This window comes from Mustelus asterias, chromosome 1, assembly GCF_964213995.1.
Source record: "Mustelus asterias chromosome 1, sMusAst1.hap1.1, whole genome shotgun sequence".
Taxonomy (NCBI): Eukaryota; Metazoa; Chordata; class Chondrichthyes; order Carcharhiniformes; family Triakidae; genus Mustelus; species Mustelus asterias.
Window position 1 is genome coordinate 81,378,485 of NC_135801.1, and position 21,963 is coordinate 81,400,447.

The window sequence follows — 21,963 nt, forward strand, 5'->3', positions numbered from 1 at the left end:
GAAAATTGCGATCTGATTCATGCCGGCATATCTGACGTGAATCGCATCATTTTTCTCGCCCAAAATGACACTTCAGTCATTTTTGGGGAATATTCCACCCTATATCTTTCTACTATCACAAAAATTTCTTCAGGTAAATCAAACATGACCTGTCCTTCACAATCACCATTTATTATTTCTGGTCAGTCCATTCCTTTTAAGAATATAAGATAATGAAGGGGTAGACAGGGTAGAGGCAGAGAGATTCTTTCCACTTAGAAAGGAAACAAGAACTAGAGGGCACAGCCTCAAAATAAGGGGGAGTCAGTTTAGAACAGAGTTGAGGAGGAACTTCTTCTCTCAGAGGGTAGTGAATCTCTGGAATTCTCTGCCCATTGAAGCAGTGGAGGCTACCTCGTTAAATATGTTTAAGTCACAGGTAGATAGATTTCTAATCAATAAGGGTTATGGGGAGCGGGCAGGTAAGTGGAACTAAATCACTATCAGATCAGCCATGATCTTATTGAATGGCGGGGCAGGCTCGAGGGGCTAGATGGCCTACTCCTGCTCCTATTTCTTATGTTCTTATGTTCTTATATATCTGTGTATCTCTAATTATGGTTTGTAGTGATGCTTCAACGTCACTCTAACCAATCATTCGCTTGGGCTGGCTTGTCCTTTGTGAACAGGATTGTTACATTTGTCACTCTCCAGTTTTAGAACACAGTTCCTGGTCTATAAATTTACGATGCGCTGGTGGGTCATTACAAATGAGGCGTAATAAGAATCAATTAATAGTTGGAAGTGCTGATCATTTTATTGCTTTGTCTTTGAAATTTACATTTTTATCTGCCTGGGGCATCTTCTTTATCCTGATGGAGATTACCAGGATGGACAATGTTTTCCCATTTGAAAAGAAAAACAATATGTTGAAAAAAGTGCTTCCTGAATTGATTCGAGCTTGTGTGGAGTTTGTATGAAAATGGAGAAAGTTTTTTTATTTCATCCCTTCTGTTAAGAATGATAGCTCATGCAGATGCACCATAGAAAGCATTCTTTCTGGTTGTATCACAGCTTGGTATGGCTCTGCTCTGCCCAAGACCGCAAGGAACTACAAAAGATCGTGAATGTAGCCCAATCCATCACGCAAACCAGCCTCCCATCCATTGACTCTGTCTACACTTCCCGCTGCCTCGGCAAAGCAGCCAGCATAATTAAGGACCCCACGCACTCCAGACATTCTTTCTTCCACCTTCTTCCTTCGGGAAAAAGATACAAAAGTCTGAGGTCATGTACCAACCAACTCAAGAACAGCTTCTTCCCTGCTGCTGTCAGACTTTTGAATGGACTTACCTTGCATTAAGTTAATCTTTCTCTACACCTTAGCTCTGACTGTAATGCTACATTCTGCACTCTCTTGTTTCTTCCTCTATGAACGGTACGTTTTGTCTGTATAGCGCGCAAGAAACAATACTTTTCACTGTATGTTAATACATGTGACAATAATAAATCAAATTAAATCAAATCAGATGCTCATCTGTTCTGCAGAGAAGTGAAGAGAGCAATGTGGCAGTAAAAAGGAAAATGTGATTGATTGATTCATTTAATTAAATTGGTTGTGATAGCTTGGAAAGCTGGCATAAATGATGCACAGATTTATCATTTAAAGTAATTTTTTTCATGAATGGACACTTAGCACTAAGGTTCTTAAATCATGCCATCCTGAAGCATGAACTCTATCAAATTATTTTTTAAAATACTACCTTAGATAGGAATAGGAGATATTAATAGATGCAGACATGCTCGTTGATGCATTGTTGCAGTCATGTTCTACTGCATTCTCACCAGCATTTTGCAAGAGGCTTTACCTTGACAAAACAATCCTTTAACTACAAAAGGTGTAATAAACAATGCACTTCTAGAGGAGCATCGCTTTAAAAGCAGTTCAGTGCAGTCAGTGGTCTGATTCTCTTAACAGTCTGACTGTACTACAGTGTGTTACTAGGCAAGTCTCTAGAGCTTTTCTAATTACTTTATTAGAACACAACATTGGAAATTCTGTCTGTGGGAGACAAGGTCACTGCGTATAGACTAAGGATACGCTTTTTTTTTGTTTGCTTGTTAATTGGGATACTGGAGGTCAGAAAGGTTCACAAACTGTTTCTGTTGCTGCACAGCACAGAATCCAGCCACATGCTGTAATATTACTCCAGCCCCACTGAACTTATTTTAAATAAACTTATTATGTGAGTGTAATAGTGTGGCACCCCTCAGGCGATGTCAAGACAGGCTTTATTAGGAACAAAGGTATTTATTGATAAAGAGAGATCAGGTACAGAGGATTGCAGCCCATTGCTGCCTTGGGGCAGCGCCCCAGTTCTTACATACTTACTACATGGCTGGTTGATGATTCTGCATGAGAGCGGACTCCACCCTCCAGGGTGATCACTCCCTCCCCGTTCTCATTGGTCCCTCAAGCCAGGTGACCCTCTTCTGCTGTGCTGTCTTAAAGAGAGAGACATCACAATCACTACATTCCTCCCTCTCTAATTTATTATACAAACATCAAAATCATTTTACTCAAACCCACATTCTTAATACACGTTGTGCACACAAGTTAAACATTTGTAAATCGATGTAGTGACTGTTCAGTGATGAGCCCTTGAAGCTTGCATTTAGCATAACTCTTCATCTAGTTGGCTTTAGACAAGCACAGTTCCAAATATAATCTTGCATGGGCTTCTTTCATACAGTCTTGCTGCTTTCCGAGTCCTGTCCTAGACAGTGCGCTGACCATGGACTACATACTTTACTCTGTGGATAGTGTCACTCTCCAATCCTTCATTGATCCCTTTTCTCTGTCAAGCACCTTGCTCTGCAATGCATGCAGGTACCATCATCACAATACAACACAGTCTAATGTCTTGATAGTTCGTTCACAACCTCGGTGTGTCACTTGTGAAGGAAATGGTTGTGCTCGTGTGGAAAAAGTTCCTTCTCTTTCTGGCATTTCTATTTACATCTTTTCATTGACTATTTTATCATACTGGTTCTTGTGTTGTTCTATTAGTGTTACCATTTTAGCAATCTTGTTCTGGCATATAATCTCAGTTTCCTTCTCTGCCTGAATTGCTGCTTTGTCTAGTTCTCTCCAGCTCAACTTCTACAACTGAGTGGCTTCATTTTCCAATCTCTTCCTTTTATCTTCTGCATTCTCTTCCGCCTGTAATTTTGCACTCAGCCTCTGCCAGTTTGCAGTTCAGTCCGATCCAGTTCCGGCTTCATCTCCTTCAGATGAATATCAAGGTAAAGGAAGATGAAGTCCCTTTAGATAAACTGACAATTCTAAGTGGCTCCTCTTTGTTAAAAGAGTTCTCTGTAGTGATTGCAGTCTTCAACCTTTTTCCAAATTTGTTCCAAACTCAGCTTTATTTACCAACTTATTTCTTCCCTGTTCCTGCCAGACAAAAGGCCTCTTCAGTTCCACAACTTCAAGTCTTGACTACCTGCAGTCCCTCAGTGCAGGGATCGCTATCCTTCATCAGATCTGTGTTGATACCTAATACTGCTGCTAGGTTTATCATTCTTCTAATATTGACCAGAGTTAATCAAGTTATGTGCATTTAAGGAAGGATTAATGAGCTGTTTGCCTCACCTGGAAATGGCTGCTGAAATGTGTGCCAGACACCATTTTACTTTTGGGTTAGGTCGTTGACAGTTTGTACAATAATACAGCATGCATTATTTGCTTTATGGTACTTAGTATAATTACCATGCAACCTCCATTATCCTCACTCCAATTATTTTCCATCACAATTAATCAGCAACATTTTCACATAACTAATCCTGACATGAAATGTCACTTCATTGCCAATACTTATCCCTCAACCAGCGTCACTAAAACCGATTTTCTGGTCATTATCACATTACTGTTTGTGGGAGTTTACTATGCGTAAATTGGCTGCTGCATTTCCCTCTTTACAACAATGATAACACTTTTTAAAAAAAGAACTTTATTGGCTGTAAAACATTTTGGGACATCGTGAAGTCAGAGAAACATAGAATGATTTTGTTCAGAAGGTGGCCATTTGGTCTATCGAGCCTATTCTAGCTCTATGGCAGTCCCACCCCCTTGTTCTTTCTCCATAAATCTGCAATTATTTTCTCTTCAAATATTTCATCAATTTCTTTCTGAAAGTTATAATAGGTGCTGCACAAATGCAAAACTTTTTTTTTACATTTGCATTTCATTTCCTTTTCTTGGTGAGTACTGCAAATGTGTATTTTGTTCTTTTACTGTCCTCATCTTTGTTCCTTGCCAAAGGCCCTGCTGTTGTATACGTATAAGTTTAAAATTTGAGGATTTTTGTTGACAAGCCATTTTATTTCTATTGGACACCCCTCTCCAGTATGTTACATATTGGAGATTATACCCTGTATCAGAAATGCCAGTGGCTTTACATTGCTGAACACAGTTACACATTTATAATGGACCATGCCATCATTTGAGATTTAGAATTACGTACAGTACTTTAATTGTTTCGGGTCATAACCACAAAGCATTTGTTTAAATGTTATTTAGTATTTCTTCAAAATGTTTTGTATTATTCTTTGTTCCTTTCTGTTTAATATCAGTTGGTACTATTTTCACCCAATGAGAACCACAGAAGTTGCATGATAGCTAGAATGGACTACTCTGCACGGTCTATAGTTTCTGATTCTGTACAATAATTGCAAAAGATATATTGTATATATTGATCAAGCACTTTTTCAGTAATCAGCTATGGTTTATTTCTCACAAAATGTTCAATAATCCCTACAATTAAATTTAGCACTTACAGGTGAGCAGTGACATTGAGACCAGATGCAAAAAGAAGCATATCTTCAAAATAATATATAGATAAAAGTCATGATTCTCCCAAATGAATTCAAAGTGCTGCCGCCAGTGGCAAAATCAGTGTGTTTCCCACAGGCACTCATTAATGCTAGATCTTGCTAATGTTAGATCTTTCATCAGACCAATCTTTTGGAGTAATAACTGGATGTGCTTCAGATATTCTCTACTGCATCAAGAACCCCAGAAAAAAAATGAAGCTTGTAACTGAACTGCTCCCCAAAAATTTAGTTCATTGAAAGACTAATTAGATGTTCCATGCAATGTCCATTTAAAATATGTGATATAACTGAGGCAGATCTGTAGTTTTCCCCATGACAAACTGCATCTCAGTGCTTTTTACACATGCCAATGGTAATAGAACTATAGAATCCCTACAGTGCATGAAGGAGGCCATTCAGCCAATCGAGTCTGCACTGATTCTCTGAAAGAGCATCCCATCCAGGCCCTCCCCGCTGCCCTAACCTCACATATTTACTATGGCTAATCCACCCAACCTACACATCTTTAGACACCAAGGGGCAAATCAGCATGTTCAGTCAACCTAAATTGCATAACTTTGTACTGTGGAGGGAAACCGGAGCACCCAGAGGAAACCCATATAGACACAGGGAGAACGTGCAAACTCCGCACAGACAGCCACCCAAGGCTGGAATCAAACCCGGGTCCCTGGCGCTGTGATGCAGCAGTGCTAACCACTATGCCACCGTGCTGCCCTGAATAAGTTGCTTTGCATTGACCGGGAATCAAACCCAGGACTCGCACGTTGCAGGTGAGAATTCTACCGCTGAACTACCAATGAATATGAGGTGTAATTCTGAAACTGTACCTAATGTAGGAGCATCAGGGTGACACAGTAAACTAGGGTTTTGAGCTTGTATACAATAAAGCAGATGAGCACATATAATGCCTCATCCAACTCATTGATTTATTGGAAGGCGAATACTCCCTACACAGGGAGGAAGGGTAACCCCAGTACCAGCCTTTGCATACCTCCTAGTGACCAGCTGCCCACCACCCCACTCATAGATGCTAAAAAATCAAATCAAAGCCATCATAAAAGACTTGCATTCTTACATAGCACCTTATCATGTTCTCATAAAGTCCCAGAGTGAGAGTGAATTACACCAAAATATTATTAACAGTTCTTAAGAAGGCAACCATTGAGGAGAAAGCAAAACCATGCAGAAAGAGTCTGGTGCTTTAATTAACAGGTTTCACACATAGGACCTGACATGCTTAAGTGTGGTATTATCATAACTCTTAAGGTCAATTTCAAATCCAAGGTAGGCACAACAAAAGTCTAGACTTTTAAAACTTCTAAGAGCCAATGTTCAAATGGGCAAGATTCTGCATCTTCATCTCATATGTCAGTGGCAAAATTATATTGATGTCTTATTTAACAAATACAAATGGTCTTTCTGAGGATCTCTTTGGATTAAGTGAGGAGATTGGCTATGGATTTACAGAAAATAATAGCAGAGGAGGTGGCTATTCAGCCCATCAGATGTCTGCCAGCTAAAAAGATTCATTTTTCAGCCCTTGGCAGTAGCCCTGTAGATCATGATATTCTAATGGATAACCATTACTTATATTTAAATGCATTTAAATTAGTTCTGATCAGGTTCTCGCCCTCTCTAGGTGAGAAACTCATCTCACCAAGCGTCAAGCCCATTGCGAGTCTCCTGTTCCAATTTCGCCCTCTTGCCTGATTCAACAGGCGGCACGGTAGCGGCGGCACGGTAGCACAGCGGTTAGCACTGCTGCTTCACAGCTCCAGGGTCCCGGGTTCGATTCCCAGCTCGGGTCACTGTCTGTGTGGAGTTTGCACATTCTCCTCGTGTCTGCGTGGGTTTCCTCCGGGTGCTCCGGTTTCCTCCCACAGTCCAAAGATGTGCGGGTTAGGTTGATTGGCCAGGTTAAAAATTGCCCCTTAGAGTCCTGGGATGTGTAGGTTCGAGGGATTAGCGGGTAAGTATGTGGGGGTAGGGCCTGGGTGGGATTGTGGTCGGTGCAGACTCGATGGGCCGAATGGCCTCCTTCTGCACTGTAGGGTTTCTATGATTTCTAACAGGCCATTGGGATTCACAACTGGGCCTAGCGGCCTGGGAGAATTGCCCCAATGTGTCCTGAATTAATTAGTTGTCTTGTCATTATTACCAAATATATTTTATTCTATGTTCGGAAAGTGTACTTTTTACAATGTTGAAATGGGTTGGAAAAGCTGGTATATCAAATAAAACTGAATCAGAAACCTAGCTCATCTTAAGCTATTTGATTCAGTGGAAAAAAGTACCTTTAGGCCAAGAAGTGAAGTGAATTGGAGAAGAAAAGTCAGTAATCTGATTGCTTGTTTAAACTGAGTAAATATAGTCAGTATCACAGGTTAAAATGCCTGTGTCTGTTCGGAGCAGAATGCTAGGTCTTGTGAGATGCAAGCAGCAGGAGAAGCAAAATCATTACGTTTAACTAATTCAAAGAAATTAATCAAAATTTAATTTATATACCACCTTTCCTGGCTGCAGGATATCCCAAAGCACTTTACACCCAATGAAGTGCTTTTTAAAAAAATCATAGTTACTGTTGTAATGTAGGAACATGACAGTGAAATTGTACACAACCAGTTTCCACAAATAGCAATATGGCAATGACAGGATAAACTGTTTTTGTAAATCTGATCGAGGATTAAACATTGGCCAGGACACTGGGCATAACTCCACTGCCCTTCTCCAAAATTATGCTATAGCATCCATTGTATCCACTTGAGGACCTTAGTTTAACGTCTCATCCAACAGACAGCACCATCAACAGTGGAGCACTCCCCCAGTGCTGCACTGGAGTGTCAGTTATGTTTTCTGTACTCCACCCCTGGAGTGGAACGAGAACTTGAAAACACAGAGACAAGATTGCTGAGACTGAGCCATGGCTGACACTAATTCTATCCGATTTAAATACTCAGAACTGAATAGGCTCACAAGCAGCTGTTTTTAATGACTGCTGTGAGAGCTACTTTGTGCCAGCGATGGTTTTTGTTCAGGGTCATAAATATGAAGGTTCACTTACAAGTTAGTGGCGAAGCAAATATAAAGTGGTAGGGTTAGCAACTGGTCTTGGGATGGCAACGGAACCCAATAAGTGAAATATTAATGTAGTGAAATAGTCAAAAAAGGTTCGTCCAAATTGGCCGGGTTAATGCTTTTATTTGCTACTCTGCTAACCTTAGCAGTTCATCAAAAAATGAAAAATATTTTGACTAAAAGCTGGTTAGTTAGTACAGTACTGTTCCCCACAGCCATGGTTTTGAAAAAATAATCCTTGCAATTCCTATGTTATTAATTATTTGTAATAGAATATGGCAATTCATCCGCAAAACAGAATAATTCAGTGATTGAAATTCTACAGCAGATTATTGTTCTTTCATCTCTGCGATCTGGTTTAATTCCAGGCCAGTTAAATATCTTTCCTTTGGCTGTCTTTTGTCTGAGTTTCTAATGCTGCCATTGTACTTAGAATTATATTTAAAATGGTGATTTCATACTTGCTGCAGGCTCCAGTTCCCTTCTATTTTCCATTCAATTTTCTTCTTAGTTTTCATGGAGCCAGGGACTCACATTTAAACGGCTATTTTTCATGTGGGATGCCACTAAGTGCTAACATATTATTCAACTATCAGAGGCATCACATGATTCTATCCTAACCCCAAGTCTATGCAGATATATTTTGAATAGTCAGTGACTGGGCTACATGTTAATCTAGAAAACTAATAAGGGCTTACCACCAGTTTCCAAACGAAAAAGCTGACGGCCTCACAAATACGAATTCTAAGAAGGGGTGAGTAGTACATGTTCAGTCATGATGCTCCAAGCATCATGAGTGTAGGGTAGGCTTGGTGGACTCACAAGTCTCCTCTTGTCAGCCAGTGTTTGTAAAAGGAAATTGTCAACTCGAAAGCAGTTCTGAGTGTAGGCCAATATATTTGCACTGAGTGCAATGGGCTGGTTATACCTTAAACTGCAGACATCCCCAAGCTTTTGTCCATTGTACAACGGCAGACTGTTCAGAGATTGCAGGATTTTTCTTTGTTCTTTGAGAATTTACCAGGCATCAGTTGTATATTCTTACTCTCTCTTACCAAACCTGACCTTTAAAATTTTACAATTAGCTATTGCCATGAATCTCCTTGGGGAGATTTTCCACTCCTGCACCTTAACTTCACTGAAAGTGCGTTGAATACCTCAAATGGCTCTGCAGTGGCGAAGGAGGTACAGTTACCCACCGAGTTACCAGGGGAACCTTCCACTTATTCTGTGAAGGGGCAACTTTGTGGGCCAAAATTCTAAGGTTTCTAATGACAGTGGTGTACCATGAGGTACCAATAAAGTACCATGATGTTCTGTGCCCTCTCATGGATTAATGTATTGTGAATATTATTTTCTATTCAAGCCACCTTTCATTCCTTTTAACATTTCATTTCTGTGGAACAGAAGCACAAAGTTAGAAAGTAAAACTTAGGGCTGGAGTTTCCCAGCCTTCCAGGATGGTGGGGAGGCTGGGAAACTGCGTTCTCTCAGCTGAGTTCAGTCCCTGTAGTGGCCACAGCTGCCAGTGGTGCTGCTGAGACTGAAGAACTGTTGGCTCTCTGGTCAGTGGCTTTTTGGGTGGGGGGGTGGACGGGCTCCCAACTTAAAAAGGGATGAGTGGTCCAACAGCCTAAAATGGGTACCCCAAACAGCTGAGGTGGGGTAGCCATTGGCTTTCCAACTCTTCAAGGGGTTCATGCTGTCCAGCCAAACTGCAGCCCTCAGAAAGGACTCATTTAAATTATTTCACAATATACTGCCAAAACACCTTTTAGGTGGCTCTGTGACAACTTTAAGTAAGGTTCAGAATATATAAAGAGTCAAAGGAAAAATAGCGGAAATCATTTTCACCCTGAGATAGATTTTGACTGTGCCAGTGAGTCAGCTGACTGTTTTACACCTCGCCCGATATTATTTTCAATAGAAATAAATATCGAGAGCATTATCCCATCTTTTATATTAAATCTACCACCTTCTGTGCTAAATAGAGTGTCAGTCGATTCAGTCTGCCTTTGAATGAAGCAAACAAATCTGACCTTTGGCTGTGAGTGTTGATGAAAATTGGGAAGTTTGCTGTTAAAAATATAGAGCATGTAAGGATATAGGATAGAAAAAGCTCAGAAGGATGAGGGCTGCGGTATAGAAGAAAAAATGCTTAAGCTGACAAGCAGACAAAGTGCATGGAGTGAAAGGAAATGGATTGAAAGCGATGTAACCTAAGGGGAGAAAGGCAAGAATGAATGAGAATAGGTAACAGATAAAATATAGAACAGAAGATAAGGTAATTATCCTGGAGTCAACATCTCCAATGTTGAGCGTTTGACTAAAAATCTTACATCTGAGTTTTGTGTGATGTTGATTGCCCTTCTTAAAGCAGTGATTGGTAGTCTTACTCAGTGAAGCTACCAGGACACTAGCTAACAGGAGAAAATGAAATGCCACGCTGATCCTATAATAAGTATTGCTGGCAGCATGCAGTTTAAGCACAAGTAAGGAGCCATATAAAGGCAGTTAGTCTAATTGGTGCTGTGCCCGTACATCCACACTTGTGCACTGTTTAAGCACCAAAGACCATTCTACCATCATCCCTCCCTTAATGTATGCATGAAAGGTTACCATAAGTTATTGGCCATGAAGATTGCTGCAAGCAAGCCTAAATGCTGAGTCAATTTATCAAGCTTCAAAAATAGATAGATGAGAATTTGAAACTTTTGCTGTAGGGATTTTGTAGACTTTTATTGCGGTTAAAATTCTGATAACGCTTTCGAGGTGGTGAGTGTTAAATATGCTGCTCGAGCAACCTGCTGTGCTTTAGTAATTTGTGACATACCTGATGGTGATACTCCCAATAAAAGTAACAAATTAAAACCATGCAGCTAAAGTAGCAGGCTCAGTACACATGTGGAATCAGAACTAAACTTCTGTGGGTTTGGAAATTCTGATCAGACTGCCCCAGCAGCAGAGATAAGTCTGCTATTGAAAATGCAGCTCTCAGCCCACATTTGTTAGATGCAGTTGTTATAATTATGGGGATAGGCTGCCAGTGCTCATGAGAACACTTCAGCAGTGTCCAATCCAATCTGTCCCTGTAAAACTTCTGGGGGGGAGAAAGAATAAGTTAAGACATCTTCAGTGTTTAAAGGAACTAATTGGTGGCAAAACCTGGATAGTTTATCATGTCTGGTAGCAATTATTTTTTTGTCCCAGAGATTTTTGAGGCTTTTCCTTGGGCCTCCATGGAATTCTGACCAACTCTTAGCTGACTGGGTTTTTTTGTTGGATCCTGCTGAGAGTATAATGGGCAGAATTTGTGAGAGAGTTTGGGAGCCTGCACCTTGCCCTGCCAACCTGGCTCCCATGAGCCATGTCTCTCAAAGGGGATTTCTGATAAGGTCAGAATCCCAGTGGGAACATGTCCCATCCCATCCAGGCAACTGCTCCATTTGTGTTTTTGGCTCATTGGGCTGTAATTTTGGGTCCGTTGTTCTTGGAAATGACTGGTTGGTGGGCCCAAGGAGCTCAAATTTCATTCCAATAAAACTATCATTTCCGATCCTATCCCGGGTTCTAGCTCTTCATCCTCCCTAGCCAATTTGAAACAAGGATGCTTATGTTTTGATCCTGGGAAGGTTCCAAGAAACCATAAATGTAACACCTCTATTCAAGAAAGGAGTGAGATGAAAGTAGGAAATCATAGGCCAGTTAGACTAATGTATGCCATTGGGAAAATGCTAAAACAATTATTGAGAAAGCAATGACAAGACATTTAGAAAATCAGAATATAACCAGGCAAAATCAACATGGTTTTGTGAAAGGGAAATGATGTTTGTCTAATTTATTGGAGTTCTTTGTGAATATAACAAGCAGAACTACGACTTCCAGATCTTCAGCCCCTGCTGGCATTTGTACGGACAGCAGGTTCAAGATTGTCCCCAGAGTTGACATTTCGAATTGGTAGGACCGTTCTACAGTATTGTAGCCAAACTTGCTTATAGTACTAAGGTAGCTTAAGCAAGTGGTGAGGAGGGTACAAAGAGTCTGCATAGAGGTATGTTAAGTGAATGGGCAAAAATATTATGGAATATAATGTGGGAAAATGTGAGACTGTCCATTTTGGTGGGAAGAACATTATTGAAATAGAGAGACTGCAGAATGCTGTAGTACACGGGGACCTGTGTATCCTCTTACATGAATCACAAATGGTCAACATGCAGGTACAGTAAGTAATTAGGAAGGCAAATTGAATGTTGGTATTTATTGAAAAGAGATGGAATATTAAAGTAGGGAAGCTTTGCTACAATCATACAGTGTATTGGTTAGATTGCACCTTCAGTTCAGTGTACAGTTTTGGTTGGGTCTGAATTTTCGGCTGCGATTCTCCCATCGTGAACCGCAACTTTTGTGGCGGGTGGAGGTGGGAGATGCGCGTCGCCAGCCTTGTACCGGGATTTGCACATGCATCGGGAACGCATGCGCATCTCCCAGAGCCGGCAAACAGTTGCCGGTCAGACCACGCTAGAAACTGGCGGGAAGGCAGGTAAGTAATTTAAATCTTTTCAAAATGTATTTTAAATATGTTTAGCTGGTCATTATCGGGAACTTTCAGATCCCGATCTAATCTCCCATCCCACCAGGAGTACTTCATTCTGGCAGGGTTCAGACTAGCTCCCCACATTTGGGGAACTAGTGGGAGACCCCGCCGGAATGAAGGGGGGGGGCAATAGGAGCCCCCCAAGGGATCGGGTGGTGCCCCCTGAGCATGAGCACCCTGGCAGTGTCAGCCTGTGCCACCTGGCACTGACCAAGGGGCAAAGTGCCCATGCCCAGGGGGCACCATGGCACTGCCCACCGGGCATCGGGCAATGCCAAAGAGGCAGAGTCTATTGTGGGCACGGCGTAGGGTCAATCAAAGGGGGTGGGGGCCCAGCTGCCACTCTGCAGACAGGATCAGTCTGGGCTGGAGGGAAGGCAGCGATTGGGGCAGGCTGGGGGGGATGGTCTGCCGGGGGGGAGGGGGGGGGGCTGCCTCCCGGGAAGGGGGGGGGGTGATGGTCTGACCCCGGCGGTTGGGGGAGTCAGCGGGGGGAAGGTCTGCCGGGGTGAGGGGGTTGGGGGGATTGGCACTGCTGGGAGGTGGGGGTGGGGGGGGGGGGGATGTTGGGCTGTGCATCAGAGCGCTCCGGGACGGGGGAAGAGTCAGGGCTGGCCTGGGAATTGCTGTGGGGGCTGCGATTAGGCCATGGTGGGGTGGCTGGAGGGGCAGCACTGTGGGTGTCCCGGGCTGGCCAGCAAACAGGGAGTCTGACTGATCGGGGCCACTGCGCATGCGCAGAGTTCCAGAACTTTCAGACTCCGGCATGAATAGGCCCCGCCCCCTGGCTTTTTAATGATATTCACGACTGGGACCTCTGCAGTGCACAGAGTGCGGAGATTCAGGTAAGATGCTGAACTGACAAAACAGTCGGGATTTAGAACAGTTTTCCCACCAATTCAGCACTTTTGGGAGAATTGCGGCTGAAGATTTCCCAATTGAGGTGAGAATAAGGTCACAAACTGTTGAACTTTGTTTTTTTTGATTGAAAAATGATTTTCATTTGTCTTTGAGTCCACCCTTGTTTGCGGCTGGGATTCTCTGGTGCTGTTGAAAGTGAATGGAGTTTAGGCTGGAATGTCAAATTCCGCATTCTGACTTGTAGGAAGGCAGTCACAGACGAGATTGGAGAATCCTGTCCATGGACTTTTTGTTGGTTAGGAAAGCCTTGAGTGCAAAACGCACATGTTTCTCTTCTGAGGTTAGAGTCCCCATTGTGAGGCAACACAAAATTATGTTTCCTTGAAGCATAACATGATTAAATTCCGGTTATGATGGATCCTTGCACAATATGTGAACTTTCAGCCTAGTTTAATAATAATGGATACAAATATATGAAAGAAAGCTGGAGAACAGGAGGACACCATCAGACACAATGCCAGACTGACCAATGGATTGTGAACCAGAGAATTTCAGTGCTAAGAGCTATTTCATAAGGAAATTACGGGCACAATCGTCCAGCTCTTCATGCCTGAGGGATCTTCTGGTCCCACTGATGGCGCCCTCCTGCCATGTGTTTCCTGGCAATATGGGGTGGATTCAATGGGAAATCCCATTGACAGCAGCGGGACCAGAAGATCCTGCCGCCAGCCAACAGTGTGCTGCCTCCCACCGCTGAGAAAAATGCCATGTGGAGGTTAGAGAATCCCGGCACATATCTCCTGACCTAGTAACAATGGATTTTATAAGTCTCTTTCCACTGCGTGGATCTTTTCAAGTAATTATGCCGCTTCTGTGGTATTTTCAAAGATGTTTATTCTTGTTGGCATTATCATTGGTTTTATTACTTTTATGGTTAGCCTACTGCTGTGGAAGGAAAGTAAGTTATAACTATGGTTCATTTCTTGTTGAATTACTGGAGGGAAGAGCTTTAGTGTTGCATTGCAATGTTAATATTGCAGAACTGGATGGCAGGCTGTCCCTAGAAGTTGTGGGCCGTATTTGATGGAGGCAGCATGGGTTTTCCCTTTTTCATCGTTTTTAAGGAAGTCCCGCCAAATTAAGTGCCACACAGGCAGGGTGGCTGACATTTCTCGGGATCAAGGACAAGTATCGGGGGCACTCTTTCTCTTCACAGCAATGTCCCCACCTCTCGCAGACATCATGGCTCTCCCCTCTCCCCACCATTCATAAGGGGCACCACCCCAATGGAAAAGGGTTACTCCCCCTTCATGTGCCCCCTGACACTACCCCCTTCATGTGCCTCCTGACAGTACCCCCTTCATGTGCACCCTTGGCTATGCCCCCTTGGCAGTGCTGCTGCAAGGGTGCCAGGGTGCAATGTACAACCTTGTCTCTCAATCCCTGGAGCCTCCAAGCACCTCCATGCCCCCACTGTTGTCAACATGGACATCACAACTTGTCTTCACTTTCAGGAAATCAGGTTCAATCCGATCATGTCACTGGCCAGGGCCGGGGGTGCGGGGGGTCGAAGTGATCTCAAACTGAGACCTTGCCAGTGCAAATCCCATTTTTGGTAGCTCACAAGATTTAGCGGCTATAACAAGATTTGTGCGCATGAACGGGCGCACTGAATTGCACCCTTCATCATATTCAAAGGTTTGCTGCCCATATTCTAATTCACACCAAGACCCATGTGCTTGCTGACTTATATGACCGCCATCATCTTGATTTTAAAATTCTTGTCCTCATGTCAAAATCCTTCTCTATCAGGCTCTCCCTGATTTCAGTAACATCATCCATCCAGCCCATGCCTCTGTGAACTCTTCAATTCATCCTTTGTGAATGCCGCGCTCCGTTCCCCAGAATTGGCAGCGGTGCCTTCAGCCATCTAAGACCCAAGCTCTCTAATTTCATCTCACATCCTTGTAAGGCTTTACTTTGACCAAGCTTTTAGTCACCCCTTCCTGGGCTCAACCTTGGCGTCACGGTGGATTAACACTGCTGCCTCACAGCTCCAGGGACCTGGATTCGATTCCCGGCTTGGGTCACTGTCTGGAGTTTGCACGTTCTCGCCATGTCTGCGTGGGTTTCCTTCTGGTGCTCCGGTTTCCTCCTACTGTCCAAAGATGTGCGGGTTAGGTTGTTTGGCCATGCTAAGTTGCTCCTTAGTGTCAGGGGGACTAGCTAGGGTAAATGCATGGGGTTACGGGGATAGGGCCTGGGCAGGGTTGTGGTTGGTGCAGACTCGATGGGCCTAATGGCCTCCTTCTGCACTGTATGATTCTCTGATTCTATGAATGAACCTTGATTGTTGTCAAATAATGTTCCTCCAAAGAGCCTTGAGATACTTTCTGTATCATAGGTGCTATGTAAATGTACGTTGTTGTTGTAAGCCTTTGTAGTTGAAAGAAGAATCCATAAACCCATCATCAGTCAAGTCTGGATTCGAATCTCTTCAGTTTTGGATGAAATTTGTTCAGGTTGGCATGTGGTGTTTAAGACGATGTTGAGTCATTGATGACTCAATTCCTGTCAGCACATTGGAAGCAGGACTGTGATCTCGTCTCCAAATGAATTTTACAGTTGTTCACCTCAAAGAAAAAATTGAATCCACAGTACAAATTGTCTAAACAGGTGGCTGAGCCCATTGTTATTCATTATAAACTCCTTTTCCCTTCATTTATTGCCAACTTCAGTCTGCATTCAGATGCTAATTCTGGTTTACCTAATAGAAAAGGAAGATGTGAAGAGTGTCCATATAATTACCGCTTTCAAAAGTTCCTGTGAATCTCATAATTAAATTTTCATACATTTCATGACATACCTAACCACGGATTCTGTTTCTCATAAACATACATTAGTAGTGAGCATTAAAAGCCAAACTCCATTACAAATGGTAAAGTTCAAAAACTGAGAGGGCACTGGCTGAGCTAATCAATTGAAGCATTTTACTAATGACAGCCTAATCTTCAAAGTTGCTTCTCAGAACTACCTCCAATTTTCTAATTTTCCCTGAAGGGCAAGACTCATGATTAGATACTGCTGCAAACGTCCTGCCAGCTCTCTGATACCTTGCACAACTAATTACTTTCCAGACACAGAATGTTGATGGGCTATGAGACAACGGGGGATATCACTGCTCAGTTCTGTCCTCGCCCAACATCTGCATACACCACGTCCATGCAGTCCAGCAGAGGTCGCTGAAGTTTATTTTTCCTCTCCTGAGCCTGCGTTGAAGTCAACCATGCATCCAACATCACTTCCACCTGGAATCAAACTCTGATGTCTTTGCCTGCACTACATATTCAGCTACTTTTAAAAATGCACTTATGGGATGTGGGCATCGCTGGCTAGGCCAGCATTTGTTGCCCATCCCTAATTGCCCGTGAGAAGGTGGTGGTGAGCTGCCTTCTTGAACCACTGCAGTTCCTGGTGGTGTAGATACACCCACAGTGCTGTTAGCAAGGGAGGTCCAGGACTTTGACCCAGCCAAAGTGAAGAATGGTGATATAATTCAGTTTGGATAGTGCTTGGCTTGGAGGGAAACCCGCAGGTGGTGGTGTTCCCCTGCATCCAGTGCCTTAGTTTGTCCTTCTAGGTGGTAGAAGCTGAGTTTGCAAATCGGTGCGCATAGTGGACAGACTTTAAGCAGTCGGTAGATTAGTTACTTGCTGCAGTATTCCCAATCTCTGACATGCTGTTACAACTACAGTATACATAGTTCAGTTAAATTTTTGGCCAATGGCAAACCACCTCATTCCCCCTCCCAGATGCAAAGGATGGATGATTCATCAATGGTAAGACAGTTGATTGTCAATTTCAGGTGTTTAGATTGGAAATGGTTATTGCTTGACAATTGATCAGCACTTCTTCTACTACTTGCCATTTACCAGCCCAAGGCTGGTAAATGTCTAGTTCATGTTGCATGTGGTTACAGACTGCTTCATTTTCTGAGGAGTTATGATTGGAGCGGAACACTGAAGAATCATCAGTGAACATTCCACTTCCAGCCTTAGATTGGGAGGGGCAGGTCATTGATGAAACTGTTTCTTTGAGCAATAAATGTATTTTTGCAGTTTAAGACCGTATATCCACATACATCATTGAAAGTCTTGCATCTAGTTGGTGTATGGCACTTTTGCTAAGTGTTAAATCGCAAAGGGACCTAAAGCAACATTTTTAAAAACATACATTTTAATCAGTTCTGAAAATTCTGAGGCTAAGCACATTATTGCTAAGCTCAGACATTGTAGCTGCAGTCACTCTGCTAAAAAATTCCAAACCACCATTTTTCTGTGATTTGCGGCAAAGATGTGAAAGAATTAGCAGCTATGTAAAATATGACCCATTGCACTCAGCACGCACTCTTGTTTGGCGAAAGCACAGGTGAGAGATTTGGACAGGGCCATCAGCTTGCCGAATTGTTGATTGCTCTTTGATTAAAATTAATGGTGAGGAAGTCAGGAATATAGCAAATCCTGTCCATCATCTCCATTTCTTTAGCTCATATCTCCACATATATCTGAGTGGATTGTTAGCTGTAGTGTATAATGTTTTTTAACTTTTGCCAGTGATGCAATATACTAGTGATGGACGAACTACATCATGTTTACATCTCTCTGACTCTGGTAAATATAAACTCTTGGACTAACCATGAGCAACATTACAGAAGTTCTAATAGCAAATATTATAACTAAAGAGAATGTCACATGCAGTGGGGAGATTGATGTAACCGCACTCACTTGCTAGTCTGTCACAGAGTAATCCAATCACCTTGATCTCTGGAAGCATTTATGGTGTCAGCTGTGACTCAGAACCAAATATTCACTCCTAGAGTTGGAAAAATTCCTGGCTCTGCAAACCCAACTCGGGGCAAGGGAAGTGACCCGGTTATTTGGATTTTAGATCTGGGTGGGGGTTGGAGGGGGTGGGGGGGGGGTGGGGGGGGGGGAGTCGGTCCACCTCCCTGGAAACAGTGCAGAGGCAGCTACAGGGACTGCCAGCTGTAGAGTCAGGTTCTTTCAAAGGCTCACCTCGGTGCTCTGGAACTTTGTACCAACTGTAAGAAATGAACAAAAGCAGCCCTCTAGCCCTCAACCCTCATACCACCCTCACCCTCCACATACTCCCACGTCCCATCATTGCAAACGCATGCCACCCCACCCAACCTCCATGGCCCCTCATAGCCTCCACGCTAACCTATACCTCTCTATCCATATCCATTGCCTTTTATAGCCCCTATGCCAACTCATGCCAATTCATTCCCTCACTCACCGCCCTTTGCCCTTAGACCTTCTATGCCAACTCACCCAGCATGGTACGTGTGCGCACCTCAGGATCCACGGTGATGTGAAGTAAAATAAAATTCTAAGCATCTATTGATTACTTTTTAAAACAAAACACAGTCATTCGTAAGAACTCATTCAATGCATTTAAATTCCTTTAAGTGCTCAAACTCAAATTAAAACAAACATTTGAGTTCATAGCCCACATCAAAGACTTTATAACCACTTGGAGATTCCAAACAAACTGTGAACTCAGAGGCCTCCACTGTGATAATGATAGTTTGTGAAAATATCATGCAGTATTAATCATAATGATAACCCTCAGGCTTATGTCAACATTCAGCTAGTGAAACTTACAGACACTTTTTCAATGGCAGGATTTTTTCCACATGTTTGAAGAGCTTGGATGTTTAAATGCCTTGACAGGTTGACAGTTCCAATGAGTTTATCCACTTTTTATGCACATTCATATCTAATTTTATGAATCACAAAGGGCAACAAACCTCTCCAAATGGGTACCTGGACCTCTCCTAAAGGGAACCTTGTCTCTCCAAGTAACTCCAGCAGCTTTAGACCTTTTGCTCAAATGTTTAGGCCCACAAGCTGTGTTTTGGACATTCCACTGACGAAAATTGCACATTTGAAGGTAGCTGCCCTTTTACATGTACAGCTGCCTTCATGAATCACAGTTGTGCAAACTACAACCCACACTCGCTCCCGCTCCCAGTGAAAATGTGAGTGTCAGGTTCAGCCTCGGAACTTCTAGAATCAGGGCCCAAGCTCCACTTTGGCCAAGGTGTGGAGTCCTTCCATCATTCTGAACATTCAGGCCTCAATGTTCATGTTTCCACCTCTGAGTCAGATGGTTGTGGGTTACTCAAGACCCTTCCAAAGTCTTCATCTCAAAAGTGTATCCTAACATTCCCATGCAGTTCTGAGAATGTGCTGTAGTGTTGGAGGTGCCATCTTTTAAACAAGTCATTAAATCAAGTCTTCAATTCATGGGTGAATATAAACAATCCCATAGCACTTTTCAAAGAAGAGCAGGGAGGTTCTCCCCGGTGTCCTTCACCTAACATAATTAAAGAATAGATTACCTGGACATTATCACATTGTTGGTTGTTGATCTTGCTGTGTACAAATTGACTGCTGTATTTTCTTAATGACAACAGTGAACATATTTCAGCAATGTTTAATTTGCTTAAAAAACTTTTGGAAATCTGAAGATCATGTAAGATTCTATGTAAAAACAAGTCTTGTCTTTTTATTTCTCAATTAACATTGACAACCATAACGTTGCATTCAGTCCCTGATTGTCAATAGAGTGAAACAGTAATCCTGCTGAGAATTTTAATTTAAACCTCCCTGCTCTTCTTATGATGGTGTAATGTGCTATTGCTTTATTTTCTCACTGGTTCTGTGCAAAACCTTTTTTCTCAATCTCATCTGATCTGTTTTACAGGGGACAATTTTCTTGCCTGGAAATAATGTCACTGAGCATTCATATAATGGAGATGAATCGAGGAAGTTCCTGTTTGAAATTGTGCCTGGTAAGAAACGTTTAGATTCTCCTTCTGGCATCCATGTTTATAAGGTCACCGAAAGCCACAGCAGAGAAGCCAAAGTCAATCTGTCCAAAGTAAAACACAACTAGCATAACTCGGACCATCCTTGTGGGTCCATGATTGTGGCCTGGTGCTGCTTTCACCCAACTCCCACTCATTGGTCTGATACCGTTGGTTCAAGGCCTGGTTTTGTAAATGACACCTGGGATCTAAAATGGCTCAGACCTCATGTCAGTTAGCTGCGGTGCGAAAGCTGGTCATTTCACAGGCAGGAGTCTAACAACGTCAGGTTAAAGTCCAACAGGTTTATTTGGTAGCAAACGCCACTAGCTTTCGGAGCGCTGCTCCTTCGAAGGAGCAGTGTTCCGAAAACTAGTGGCGTTTGCTATCAAATAAACCTGTTGGACTTTAACCTGGTGTTGTTAGACTCCTTACTGTGTTTACCCCAGTCCAACACCAGCATCTCCACATCATTTCACAGGCCCCAAGCTTGCTGCTCACTTCAAGTTAATATCTGACCTATGCTTTCTGACAATTAGATGCATATGCACTCAGCATGTCAAATACAACTGGTGAAGGCAGCACCTTCTAAATACTGAATTTATTTTCTTTCACAACATAGTAGCAGCTTTACAATTCTGCACAGCTTGCTATTACACAATGGTAAATGAATAAAAGCATTTAGTAGAAATTCTATCCATAAATTTGACCTCTTCAGTGAATGATGTACAGAGTTATGAAACAGCAATTTATAGGACCTATTTATGTGAGAACAAGTATTGAAAACTGGGCAATGTAAGCAAGATCTTAGAACATGAGAGAGATTTTTCAGTGTATTTAATTATCTTCTGCTTTGGCACTGCATCCCTCTTCCCATGCCTCTCAAGGTGCTTCAAAATTCTTCAGGCATGATAAGAATTGATGACAAACACTACCAGCCATAAGATAGTTTGCAAGGAATAGTGTTGTGTGTTTACTATTTTGAAGCATGCCCTGGACTTGATTTCTATTTTGTTTTCATTGTGGGAAAATCGTGTCTGCAATTTTATTGAAGGCAAATCTCCCGTGATCATAAAACATTGCCAATTTCCCCACATTTGAACACATTTTCAAGCAGAGTCAGCAATACCCATTGTCCAATGGCTGCTGCCCACTCTGCATGAAATCTGCTGAAAACATTTCTGTTTAAAAGTAAATTAGGTTATTGGCTCTCTGTGAACTGTACTCCTCTGAAAGACAAGAGAAGGAAGAAAATTGGACTTATGTGTGTTTTTGTAGCTAACTAGAGGTACTGGTGATTCTTCTCTCGACTGATATCTGTTTGATTTGCAGACGTCGAGATTCAAAATGTAAACTTGAGCAAAGTAATCTGAAGTCGAGATGTCCGAGTAATGTATACACATTGGTGCCAGTTACTCAGCTGCCATTCCAGGAGCAAGAAAATAACGCTTACCTATAGAAGGGCAGTCACTTTGCCTCTTCAGTTAAGGTGTCAGATACAGGAGAGAATCTGGGAATGAGCCAGAAAATATGGAGGGGGATAAAGAAACAATCAGATGAAACTCTTATTTCCTAGTAGCCTTCTATTGGCAGAAACCCATCACTGATGCAGAGTAGAGGGAAATTTGCTCTGCTTTAACTGTGCTATACCTGTCTGGGGGCACTT

The 21,963-nt window shown here is 42.5% G+C and overlaps 1 protein-coding gene across 3 annotated transcripts in view; it reads left to right on the forward strand.

Moving 5' to 3' along the window:
- arhgap24 (Rho GTPase activating protein 24) overlaps positions 1-21,963 on the forward strand; it is a 440,920-nt gene that overhangs the window by 183,124 nt on the left and 235,833 nt on the right. For all 3 annotated transcript variants that reach the window (XM_078213984.1, XM_078213995.1, XM_078214006.1), the window contains exon 3: positions 20,195-20,282. In XM_078213984.1, coding sequence (XP_078070110.1) covers positions 20,195-20,282 — 88 coding nt within the window. The remainder of the gene's footprint in view (positions 1-20,194; positions 20,283-21,963) is intronic.